Source organism: Neofelis nebulosa, chromosome 5 (genome assembly GCF_028018385.1).
Source record: "Neofelis nebulosa isolate mNeoNeb1 chromosome 5, mNeoNeb1.pri, whole genome shotgun sequence".
In the NCBI taxonomy this organism is placed as follows: domain Eukaryota; kingdom Metazoa; phylum Chordata; class Mammalia; order Carnivora; family Felidae; genus Neofelis; species Neofelis nebulosa.
Window position 1 is genome coordinate 84,509,459 of NC_080786.1, and position 13,144 is coordinate 84,522,602.

Consider the following 13,144-nt stretch of genomic DNA (forward strand, 5'->3'; position numbering starts at 1 on the left):
AGGGTGGCGGGGGTGGTGCTTATTTTCCTGACGGACAGAGTACGGGTGCCGGGCGGGCTCTCGCGGAAGTCCATGCGCCATTGGGAAGGCCGCAGTAGCTGCTCTGTGCCCTTGTTGCCGAGGGCCTCTTCCTGGGTCACTCCTGGAGCAGGGGCCGGACTGGAGCTGACACAGGGGCTCCGGCGTGGCCCTCTCGGCGCCCGTGTGACCTCCTCGCCGGCGGGATGTGGCGACTACGCCGAGCCGCCGTGGCCTGGTAAGTGCGGGCTCAGACCTGGCCCCGTTATTTGGGGGGCCTCCGGAAAACCGGGTTATCCCATCACTACCTCCAGAATGTGCACCTAACTCTCAGGCCAGGCGGAGGGCGGTTGGAGGATTCCGGGATATTTTTGAGGACCCGTAGTTACAGGAGCCCTGACTGGGCTTACCTGAAGTCCCGGCTGCAGTACCGGCCCTTGTGCCTGTTTCTGTGCCGCCAGAAGATTCTGGGCTCCTTTCAGTCTTGGCCTTCTCTGCTGTCCTTCTGTCCCTGTCCTCTTTCACCTTTCTGCCCTCGCTGTTATCTCTGTCTCTGGTTGCTTCTTGTTTCTGCCCTCTCCCTCCCCTCGCCGTGTCCCTCTTAACTCTTTTTCTTCTGCCTCCACACCAGGTGTGCCTTGCTCCTGCAGGTACTCTGCCTTCTGCTAGGGTAAAGAGGACTCTGCCTCTTGCCTTCGTCCGCAGACTAGACTTGCTTTGGAGTCAGATCTGAAGCAGTGACGCAAATGGTGGCCGAGGTGGTGATTAGAGATACCCTGTTAATAGCAGCTTTTCAGTGTTAGGGAGAAAGGCTTGCTTTGGATGCGAAGTGGTGAATATAGCACCAGCTTTCTAATCACACTTATTTTTGCCCTGGCCTCGTTTAATCCTAAGTGGAAAATCATAGGAGTTTTTTCATTTCTGTGGGTTACTACGGGCATTTTGAAGAGATTTAAATTTGACTTTATCTTGACACATATTTGTGTTCTAATAACCTTAGATACTTTCAGGCTTAACTCATTGTTGCAGGCTTTTGAGAAGAAGTAATATGCATCAATTAAGGTTGGGAAAACTTGGTTTTCCTGAATTAGCCTCCAAACACCTGTCTTGAATTTTTTTCAGAACGTTGTTTAAATAGTGTAGGTAATTTATAGTGTTTATAAGGAATGGAATCCATTTGTTTTATAAAGGTTAATTTGAGTCTATATTTAGAATCAGATAACATACAACAGTTACAGTCCATTAGAATAAGTGAATAGTTATTTCTAATTTAATGGAATTTGAGTTTCTGAGTAAACCCATAGCCCTTGATAACTGCGGTAGGTTATTTCCTACTTTTTTATTTCTACTCTTCACTGTTTCCTGGAGAAACCTATCTAATTTTATTTAAATAAAAGAGAAAAGACTTTGCCAAAAATAGCATACTTCATTGGAACAATTAAGATATGTAGGAAAACTTTAAAAATTGACCTTAACAACAACTAATTAATAACTGATATATTTGTTTGTGGATGTTGTTGGGGTAAATTATTTCTAAAGTTACTATAGACTCTGCAAAGTCATGGCTTAAAAGTGTCTTATGTTGATAGTGCAGTTTAGCTACCCTGCAGAAGTAGAGATCTGGAAAGTTAGAAGCCTCAGCTCTGAAATTTGTCTTTTGCTGTATTTCTTCTGCAAAGAAGAATACGTGTTATGAAGGAGTACACTTAAATTTCCATTCTTTTTTTTTTAATTTTTATGTTTGTTTATTTTTGAGAGAGAGACCAAGTGCAAGCAGGGGAGGGGCAGAGAGAGAGAGGGAGACACAGAATCTGAGGCAGGCTCCAGGTTCCGAGCTGTCAGCACAGAGCCCGACACGGGGCTGGAACCCAAAAACTGTGAAGTCATGACCTGAACTGAAGTCAGACCCTTAACTGACTGAGCCACCCAGGTGCCCCTGAATTCCCATTCTTAAACAGATGGGAACATAAACATTTTTTGACATACATATCTAAATACATACTCCCATATTTAGGTGCAATAAATATTTGTGTAAACTTGTTGAAAAGAGAATTATGTATTAGGAAATGATGCATAAGTTAAAAGAGATGGTAGAGGAGAGAGAATAGATGGTTTCGGGGGCAGCAGAGGAGCTTGCTTTGCATCACATTTGATTTTCACTTTGGCCAAATGTAGAAGTCTGTATTCAAAATACTTTTCCTTCAGAACTGTAAAGGCACTACCACATTTTTTTCTGGCATCCTTTGTCAACGAACACGGAATACAGACTGTTGGGACAATCTGATTTCTCTGTGTTTGTAGGTATCCTCTTTTTCTTTTCTTCCCAGACCTTCCCTGCCCTGCACCCCACACACACATGAGCTTTAGCTCCTCCCTGGCAGATTGTTCATCCTGGGGGCAAGTGTTCGTATTTTAACATTCAGCTGCACTGGACTGAGGGTGACACAGCCTTTCCCCAGATGGTGCTTCAGTAAATGTCAATTTCTTCTCCTTACCTCTTACCTATATCTCAAGAGGACCCTTTTGTGGAAAAGAGTCTCTCCTGTATGAGCATTGATCTCACCATGAATTGGAAGCTCTGGAAATAATACTTGAGGATACCTTCCCAAGTACTAGGATTTTGTTTTGAGTCAATTAGCTTTTCCAGGGGATTGATTGAAGAACATTTTACATGTGGTTCCTGATTTGGACAACCAAATACTCTTTTTTTCCTGGTGTCACCCACAGCTGTTGTTGCCACCATTGTGGAAACAGGGATTTTAGAGGTTTGGGAATAAAAAAGGAAGAAAATAACGAAAAGCCAAAACATCTTAGCAATATGACTACTTGGGTCTGGAGTTTATCTATTTGGATATATATTTAGATTAACTACTTTCTTTAAAAAAGCAAACAACTTTTGAGGGATAAAGGACTACTCATTAATACATTAGAGGCTAGGGCAGTTATTGTTGAAATGACATTTATTGAGCACTTACTGTGTGGTCATTGCTAGGTTCTTTCACCTTTTGTTTTGGTTTTGTTATCCCAATAACATATGTTCATTCCGCAGATTTATTAAGTGTCTATTGCTTGTGAAGCATTGGGCTAGGCTTTAGAAATACAATGGTAAGCAAAACAGAGAAGACCCCTCCCTGGCCTTATGAAGATTATAGTTTATTAGTAGAGACAAATATTAATGCAATAATTACATTATTATGTAAAACAAATTTTATGTGCCCTAAAGAAAAGTGCAGGGAACTAAGAACTGTAGCAGGGGAACTCGAGTGAGAATGTCGATGCCAGAAGAGAAAGGGATCCTGAGGTGAAACCATTACTGACCAGAGTTCACAGGAGTAACAGGAGTTAAGAAGGTAGAAGGGTTTGCCCAAGCACAGTGGGCATCTAGGCCCTGAGATGGGAAGGATTATGGCACAGTCGAGGAGCTACATGAACATTGGTCTGGGTAGAGCTCCGAGGTTAGAGGGAGAGAGGCAGGACTTTATAGACCAGGAGTTTGGATTTTTATTCTAAATGCAGGAGGAGACATTGAGGGAGATTGACGCATGTGAGTGACAGTGATCAGGTTGACATTTCAGAAGAGTGCCCTGTTGTGCTGTGGAGAACACCTCAGTCCAGACTGTTGTTGCAAGCCCAGGCGAGGCATGGTGGTAGCGGAGATGGGAGAGTGGAAGGCTGGAGATGTATGCTGGAAGTAGAATGAACAGAACTTGAGGATGAGGAAAGTATCAAGAATGAGCCCAAGTTTGTGGCTTATGCGACTGAATAGGTGCTTGTGCTTTTTGCTGAAATAGGAAGTCCTGGACGGGGGCCAGGGTTTGGGAGGGACGGAGGAGAGATAGCATGGATTTGAACATCTTGAATTTGAGGTACTCCTTTGATATCTAAGGGGTGGTGTTCAGTAGGCAGTTGGACACAAGGATCTGGAACTTAACTGTTTGTACTAGACGTACAAGTTTTGAGAAACGTGGATATGCAGATGGCAGTTGAGGAGATGGGTGTGGATAAGGTTGCCTGGGAAGAATGGGTAGACTGAGAAGACAAGTGACTTTACATCTAAGCCCGATGAACTCCCAACATTTAAAAGGTTGTTGGGGAGGCGGTGCCTGAAAAGGAGTGGCCATCGAGTAGGAGTAAAGCTAGAGACTGCGGAGATTGAGGGCGTTCCAACAAGGAGGGGTGTCAACGCTGTCAGATATTGCCGAGACAAAGAAAATGTGAATCGAAAAAACAAATGCCCACTGGAAGCCTTCAGGGCACTCGGTGAGGGCTGTTTCACTGAAGTGAGACAAATGGAAATCAGGTTGGTTTGGCTTTTAATAGAGGAGCTAGAGCAGGGAACTGGGGTCTGTCTTTCTCTCCTTTAAACTGACAGAGACTTGACTAGTGATTCCTGAAAAGAAAGGAGGAATTCAGAGGAAACAGGGATTTGCCTTTAAAAGGCAGAAGAGTACTTCCTTACTGTAATCTTACAGGGCTTGTGGAGGAAGGTGGGTGTCAATGCGGTAGGTAAGCAACAGCATGTGTCCCTCTGATGGCTTCCATTTTCTCCCAAGAGTCGGAGGAAACAAGGAGAGATGTGGGAGGGTAGAGGTGGGTGGGGAACATCTGAAACAGTCCTAGCAGAGAGTGGAAGAATGATTTGATAAAAAATAAGATGGCCAAGCTTTTTTTAGGGCCTAGCTGAGATGTCTGTCCAATTGGGTGTGACTTTCTTCAGTAGTGCTTCATTCCCTTGGTACAGGCTTAAAGTGATAATAAGGTTCATCCAGGGTTTGTATATTGCCAAACAAGTGTAACAAAAAGTCAGAGGGCAAGGGAGTTTAGAGTATTTGCAAAAGAGCCTTTAAGACTATGAACCAGGCTAACTAGGTAAATAGATAAGGTGGAGACTGATAGGTTAGGGAGAAGATAGAAGTATCCATGACCTGGCTGTTCCTATAGGGCCAAAGATGGTTGTAGTGAAGGGGATTATGGTCTGAGAAGAAGATACTTGAATTAGTGATTATTGACAATAACTCTGATGTAGACGTAATCCTGCTTTAACAGATTAAAAAAACTGAGGCTTTGGTAAATTCATAATTTGCCCTTGATTGCACATGAGTAAGCAGTGAAACTGGAACCGGAACCAAAGTTTATCTGACTCAAAACACTAAGTGGCTGGCTATAAGGACGGGGTTGAAAGAAGTTTGAGCCAAGTGTTATGAAGCCGTGGGCTATTCCCCCAGTTGGTTTGGCTCTTGATTGTTTTATATCTGTAAATGTAGTAATCTTAGTCTCCCAGCTAAAACTTTGGGATTACTATTTACTCTTTTCCTTGTCTCCTGTGTCTAGTCCGTCATTCTGGTATCTGCCTTTCCCTTTCCTTTCTTAGTGCTGCCACCTCACTTTAGTGTCTTCTCTTGTATCTGTGCAACTGATACACGATCGCCTTATTGCTCCCCAAATTACCAAACACTGGGCGGCTTCAATGGGAAATCATTTATTTCTCACAGTTCTGGAGGCTGTGAGCTCCGAGATCAAAGTGCCGGCATATTTAATGTCTGCTGAGGAATCACTTCCTGGTTCCTAGAGGGGGCATCTTTTTTCTGTGTCCTCACATGACAGAGAGATCTGTGCTCTTCATCTCCTTATAAGGGCACCCAACACATGGGCACATCCATGACTACAAATAAACCAAATCATCTCACAAAGGCCTCACTTCCAAATACTTCATGTTGGGGATTAGGCTTCCACATACAAATTTTGGGGGGACACAAACATTCAGTCTGTAGGACGTTGCCTTTAATAACCTTCTTTCATTGCTGTTTGATTACTCTTACTTACTCTACTCAGAAACTTTCAGCCAGGTACTTTATGTGGTAATGATTTGTTCCTTAATTTCCATCCCTGGGCTGTCTCAGGATCATGAGACGTAGAGGAGAGACCAAAGAATAGCTGTTCTAAGCTGCTGGAATTTTTGTGTTTGAAAGCAGGTTTGCATTCATTTTGTTTTCACTTTTACTGACAGTGAATAGCAGTTAATAAAATAAGTCTCTGCCTTTTTTCTTTTCATCTCAGTTCCTTGGATTAGGATAGCCTGCATGTAGTAAATGAGAGGGAGGGCTCTGGCGTCCCACTGCGTCAGTTTGAATCTTCATATAAGTGTGCACTTAGATGAGTTGCGTGTGTGTGTGTGTGTGTGCGCCATCTTTTCCTTGTTGGTAGGATGGAGGTAATACTAATACTTTCATCGTAGGATTTTTAGCAGGATTAAATGAGGTAGCACATGCCGCAGCAGTGCCTGGAAATGGAGTAAGTGGTTAATGTAAGCTATGGTATGATGTCGCGTGCTTGGTCACATGCACCCATGTGCATTTTCTCTTGTGCATACTGTTCTTTTTATGTCGTTTCCTTCTCATTGTTACCTGGTCTGATCTTTGTCCCATTTTGGTTTTCTTTTCAGTGAGGTCTGCCAATCCTTAGTGAAATGTAGCTCTGGAATCAAAGGAAGCTTACCACTACAAAAACTGCATCTGGTTTCACGAAGTGTTTATCATTCACATCATTCTACCTTAAAGCTTCAAAGACCCCAATTCCGGACATCATTTCATCAGTTCTCCTCTTTAGCTAACCTTCCGTTACGTAAATTGAAGCTTTCTCCAATTAAATATGGGTACCAGCCTCGCAGGAATTTTTGGCCAGCGAGATTAGCTGCAAGACTCTTAAAACTTCGATATCTCATACTAGGATCTGCTGTTGGCGGTGGCTATACAGCCAAAAAAGTGAGTAGAACTTTCCACTGCTTTTCCAGTTATTTTAGCACGATTATTTGAAGGTCTTATAACACAAATCGTTTTTCTTTAGTGAAGTAGAATATTTAAACATTTATGGTGTATCTCTACCATGTGCTAAATTAACGTTGCAAATAGGAAAAACTCTTCGAATCTTGGTTATAATTACAGTAGGTGAGAATGGCCTAGTGGAAGGAGCACTAGGGTGGGGTGAGGTCACCTGGCTTTGATTTTCAGCTTGCCACTTAGTAGCACAGACGGGAAAGTAGGTGTCATGCTAACACAACCACTTTGGGGCAGCTTTGGGAGCAGAGGCAAGGTGTCCTGACCCCTGGTTTGTGTTTCTTCTGTTCCACAGTATTGTTTAGCTAAATCATGAAGCCTATTTGAAGTAAGAATATATTTTCAATTTTTACATTTTCCATATTTAGTAAAAGGACGCTTACATGTTCTATACACTTGCCTACTAATTTGTTTTCAAAGGAACTGAGGCTATTTTGTTTCTAAAAATTTTGACCATAATGTATCGCTCTTTGTAGATTAGCATGTTTTAATTAGATAAATTAAGGTGGTTTTTCTTTATTTTTTGTATGACATTCAGAACATTCGATTGGCATATTTTCTTTTCTTTTAGACTTTTGATCAGTGGAAAGATATGATACCTGACCTCAGTGACTATAAATGGATTGTGCCTGACATTGTGTGGGAGATTGATGAGTATATTGATTTAGGTTTGTATCATCAACGTTAAAATACGTTTTTTTGGTCATATCTTCGGGAAAGAGAAATTGTGGTATTGAGATAGTTTGTTCACTCATGAGTTCACTGTGTAGCAGTTTTATTTTAATGATAAAAGTAATAGAATATCAAAGAAAAAACTGGTAGAAAAAAAATAACCCCTTCATCCATCACTTTCACATAGCTACTACTATCCTCATGGACATTTTCTTTTAATTGAACCTAGTCTTATTTTAGTTTCCTTTTTAAAAGTTATATGGCAACAGTATACACTTTGGCTTCTTTTCCTGCCCAACACATTTGTTAGCCAAAGCAGCCTCTCTGGACATCACTTTCAGTGTTCTGTATTCTCACCCAGAGCAGATGCACCATAACCCACCTCACTAGTTACTTTTTATTGGATACCTTGGTGACTTCTACTTTTTGTAGCCAAGTCCCTCAAAGCCTGCTAGAGTCCGTAATAATTTCTTGCCATAGTCAGGTACTATTCACCTTTTTCTATAATAGGTAGATGAGAAAAAAGTATATCTGATAGTTCTGATTGCCAGTATGTCATGATGATTTAAACAAAATTTTCTTTTAATGGAATTACTTTCCTCAGTCTTTTTTTTTTTTAGAGTTTGTTTAATTTCTTAGGTGCATGTGGGGGTGGAATTACTCTCTACATGCACTTACAGCTCTTAAAGATAAAACCGTGCTGCACTGACAGAGGGATCTGCAGGAATCTGTAGCATTCTTTCCATGTTTTTCTAATATTCGTGAGGAGCGCTTTTACCTTGATGCATTTGCCAACACCACAGTGTGGGGCTGAGGGTCGGGTTCTGAAGCTGCACTGGCCAGCCTCAAGCCTGACTCCCTGCTTCTTTGCTGTTGAGCAGGCTCATCTACTTAACCTCAGTGCCCCAGTTCCTCACCTGTAAAGTGGGTTTGATGATAACTGTTCTGTAGGGCTGCCTTGAGGATTAAACAGGGGAGTGCCGTAACAGCATTTAGAATAATATCTGACATACTCTTATTTTGAGAATATTTATGTATTTTAGTCCTCTGCAGAGAAAATTAAGAAAAGCGCATTCTAATTCAGAAGATACTGTACCGTTGTACCAAACTTTGACAAAATTGAGCGTCACAATTTTTGTAAACAAAAATGAATACTTTGACCATTTTATAAATAAAACCAGCAAAAATAAAACCGAAGTTTGCCATGGGTTCTTAGACAGTTATTTCCAAATGTTAACAAGTGTGAATTTTCTTAGGGTCTGTGAAAGGATGGAAAAAAGTAATGGAATTCTATTTTTTATTTCATTACTGTCTTCGAGTTGGGAGCAGGTGTTTCAAGAGGTGTTTTTCTGTATTTTCTTTGATTCTTGGCCTCTTTGCTGTGACTTTCTCCTTAAAAGTACTTCTGATTCCAATACAGCATTAACATTGTTAACACAGTGCTTATAGTTCCTGGCATTTAACTTATAAATGAAAAGTTTCCATCTAAGCCATACATCTGGTGACTCTTTTTAAAAACATTTCATGGCCTGTGGAATATCATCACAATGACATATTGTTTCAGATACAATTATAGTTGTAATAGGGAGAAAAATAGAAAAAATATTTTAAGTTTATATATGATGATTATTTCTATTTTGTCAGTGTTTTAATAGTCAAATTCTTATTTTGAGAATTTTGTTTGTTCTCCAGAGAAAATAAGAAAAGCACTTCCTAATTCAGACGACCTTGCAAAATTGGCACCTGACTTTGATAAAATTGTTGAAAGCCTCAGTTTACTGAAGGACTTTTTCACCACAGGTAAGGAAGGACCCGTTTGATCTCACTTAAAATGTCAGAAGACCCAGAGGAAAAATACTAAGATGTATTCATTTGTTTATTCGTATCTTTTAAATGAAAACATCTAGTACAAATTAAAAACAAATTTTTGAAAAAACAGATACACAAAGTTTTGTTGCTCAGTGGTTTTAAATTTTGGTTAGTGCAACAAAATGAAAATTTGTAAGAGGTTAAACATACTTGGCTTTAGTCAGTGAGGGAAAAAAACGATCTCTTGTTCCTGACAAGTAGGTTAGACTTCCTATGTGCTTGCTTTTCATAATTGGTTAGAGCCGATTTGGTGATTTTAAAACAAATTATGATGGGCCGTAATGAGTAGAATTTACTAAGGTTGATCTTGGCGTATTTGCCCAACTCACACCCTATCATGATATAACTCTGAGATCTCAGACATTTGTTTGCTCATTCCTGTCAAATTTTACATTTCTATTTCCCCTTTTGCTGATTTTTCACAGGTCACAAATTGGTTAGTGAAGTCATAGGAGCTTCTGACCTACTTCTCTTGTTAGGTGTGTAAACAGACATTTTTGCTGACCTTAACATGCCTTTTAAATGCTTCTAATAAACTAGTTGCAAATAAATTGCAGACCAAATTTATGCTGCTTATGCTGAATTTTAAAACTCCAGAACTCTATTGGGCAAATTCCTTATCTTACAGGTGAAAATAATAAAATAATTATCTTGCAGTAAAACTAAAATTCCTAAATACGTTTCTATAAGATTAAAAGTATTAAAAAGAAAGTTTGTTTAACCAAAATATTTTCTTGAAATTGATCTGATCATTTCTGATAATCGAAATGAAAAGTAATTTTAGTTTGTCTCATCTGTCCTGTCACCCTTTGACATTTTAAATTTATTTTGTTACCACATGTGGTCTGTAACGGCAGTGATATAGGACTAAACTGTAAGTACTCTCCTGGAAAATTATCTTCATCAGAAATTGTCTTTTTTAATTGTAATTTTCAGTGATTTGTTTTTAAATAGGTTAAACATGTCCTATAATATTTACAAAGGTTTTTTTGCGTAGGTTATCAATGTGTTCCTTAAAATAAGAATAGTTTTTAATTTTCAAAAAAGTGGGTTTTATAAAAGTCCATTTGCCTTTAAATTAGACGTAATTTGGAATTTCGGCTCTTGATATCACTGGAGAATTTAAAGGACTGCTTATTTATCTTTAAGGTTCACCTGGAGAAACAGCATTCAGAGCAACAGATCATGGATCTGAAAGTGACAAGCATTATAGAAAGGTAAGTATAAGGGAGAATTCTTCACACAGGTAGTCTGAAAGAGTTAAAAAAAAGTTTTCACCTACATGAAAGGTTTGAGAATGGTAACATCTGAGGAGCAAATATAAAAGCATCTAAGTAGAGATGTTGTTAATCTTGGTACAAAGTGAAAGGTATTGTGTGACAGTTCTGGAAATATAATTGGAGAAGCCCATTGCCTTCAAATACGTTGTGAAATATTAGTTTCAAGGATTGGCTTCAACAAAGGGTCTTGTTGTTAAATATGTGTGGGAAAGCTGATATAAATAAAACAAGCAGGCTTTTCTTTTCCTTGGGATTTCTCAGACCTCACATACTTATGTGTATTATAAATCCCAGGAGAAGTCAAAGTGTACAGAGTTTTCCAGATTTATTTAGCAACAGAACCCTTTTTTGTGAAATGTATTTTAGGGACTAATGTTTCATGGCATACGCTTAGGGAAATATTAAAGGAGTAGGAAATGGGTTATTAGGGGATAAATTGATTCTGTGACATTAATAGCAACTGTGTTTGGAGTTATTTAGGGTGTGTTAATTTCAATACTTGTGTTAAAATCCATATGAAAGTTTTAGGAGAATTGCTAATTAAAATAACACATTCATTGCTCTATTTATATTCATATGTTAACTTGACATTTTCTTAGTCTTCATTTTTTCATCTTTTGGAATTGGTAAGTTAACTGATTCCTTGCAAGTTTTTCTTAAAAAAATGTAGGTAAATAGATATTTGAAAAACATGTTCTATGAACATTTAAAAATTAAGTATGGAGTATGTAGCTTTTATATTGAAAGTTATTATGGTTTTTGTAAATTGAAAGGAAATAATTTTATGTTTATTTTGAAAGTGGAAAGACAATACTTCCTATGAATAGGTTTCCATCTCTCTCTTTGTCCTTTATCGTTGAACTTTTTACATGATATTCCAAGTTTAAATTCTAGTATTTCAAAAGATTTTTCTCTTGCCTTTTAACTAGATCTTTCTTTTGGAGAAAACTTATTTTAAAATGTGTGTGTATGTGTGTATGTGTGTACATGTGTTTGCCTTTTAAGTTGATACCTTTTCCCTTGGCATTTTAACCAAAGGAACACTTGACTATTCATGCTACTGGGGGGAAAAGTTTTAATAGAAATTAGCCTATTATGCACAGCGTATTTCAAACCAAAGACTTGGCCCTTAGTGCAGGTAGATTTTATATGTAGAGAGGCACTAATCTAAGGGGGAAAGGAAGCTCTCTTATAGGATTAGCGGTGTGGTTTCTTTTTGCCTAGATAAGGTAGGCGAGGTCTGCCTCTGGTATTCTCTGGTATGGTCTAGGATCACTTTGGTGAATGAGAAACCTGTTTCAGGGTCTAACTCACATAATTTCCTTAAAATCCTGCTAAAGTGCTGAATGAATACTTGACAAATGATGAGTAGCTCTGCAATATAGAAGAGAGTGGATCACTGGGAATTTAATTATATTCACAGATTTTATTTTATACAGTAGACATGAAAGCAAATTTATTGCTTTATTTCATAATTTACTTGAAGGTAAATACTCTCATATACTATTTCCTTTTAACTTTTTCATACTTTATGATGATTATGTTGCCCATTAAAAACCTAGCAATTATTACTAAATCTAGAGTTTTAATTAGGCTGTTTTCAATACAGGCTAAGTTAAATTGTAGTCAATGCTAGTATAAAAATTTACTATACAGAAAAGTATTTCCAGCCTCAACTAGTGGTTTTAAATTCTGTTAATGTGCAACATTATGTGTTTCAAGGCTTGACTTTTATCTGTAATACTTGAAGATGATGAACCACTCAGGCAAGATGCAAATAAACTGACTTTAGTAGACTTATCTACAAATTAATGGCTGAATGTGAGCATGGAAGGAGAGACTTTCTTCGCAGAAGCCTTTTTGAAATTACTCTAAAATGTTAAGTTTGAAAATTTGAGTAGTAGTCACAGGTGGTAGGATGACATCCAGAGATTAGTTGATACTTTTTTGATGGTTCAGAATGTTGTCTGAGAGTCCCAGATAGAAGGTGGTATTTAGAGTTTGAATGCACTAAGCAGTCATGCATTAGCTTAATGGTTGTTTGGTTTGTACCAAAATTTCTGGCCAGATTTATACTAGAAATGTAAAAGTAAATGTGAATCCGATTTATTTTTTTTTCTTTTTTAAGTAATAAACTGAAAACATTTCTACAACTAGAACTAAAAAAGGAAATTTGTCCTTTCTGATAGAAGAACACATGTGGAGAGTGTGGGCAGGTAGAAGAAGTTAGGACCTGCGAAGTCAACTGAAGCGAGAGTGATGGAATTGAGAGCACACACATGTCAGATTGTTTGAGTTGAGTCCAACAGAATGGATAACACTGTGACCTGACTACCTGTGGCTCCCAGTTTGGGGTCACTAGACTTTTAGGCACTCTGGAAAAGTTGTAATTGAGGTCTTCAGAAAGTCTAAAAAAGCAGAAGACATGTATTTCTGCATAATATTGCACCAGCTAACATAAATATCAGTTTC

The 13,144-nt window shown here is 38.7% G+C and overlaps 2 protein-coding genes across 7 annotated transcripts in view; one reads left to right on the forward strand and one right to left on the reverse strand.

Annotated features, from left to right (window-relative positions):
- Nucleotides 1-774, reverse strand: part of LOC131512343 (probable cation-transporting ATPase 13A4) — a 155,598-nt gene extending 154,824 nt beyond the window's left edge. Inside the window, exon 1 of the mRNA XM_058730867.1 lies at nt 429-774. The gene's annotated coding sequence lies outside the window, so the exon portion shown is untranslated. The remainder of the gene's footprint in view (nt 1-428) is intronic.
- The window catches only part of OPA1 (OPA1 mitochondrial dynamin like GTPase), an 86,041-nt gene continuing 72,932 nt past the window's right edge, over nt 36-13,144 (forward strand). The window contains exons 1-6 of one of the 6 annotated variants that reach the window (XR_009262098.1): nt 36-256; nt 6,461-6,779; nt 7,423-7,519; nt 9,216-9,323; nt 9,818-9,871; nt 10,542-10,609. Coding sequence is in view for 4 of the 6 variants with exons in the window: in XM_058730870.1 (XP_058586853.1) it covers nt 225-256; nt 6,461-6,779; nt 7,423-7,519; nt 9,216-9,323; nt 9,818-9,871; nt 10,542-10,609 (678 nt within the window). In the remaining 2 variants the exon portion in view is untranslated. The remainder of the gene's footprint in view (nt 257-6,460; nt 6,780-7,422; nt 7,520-9,215; nt 9,324-9,817; nt 9,872-10,541; nt 10,610-13,144) is intronic. The other 5 variants (XR_009262097.1, XM_058730870.1, XM_058730873.1 and 2 more) reach the window with 5 other exon arrangements.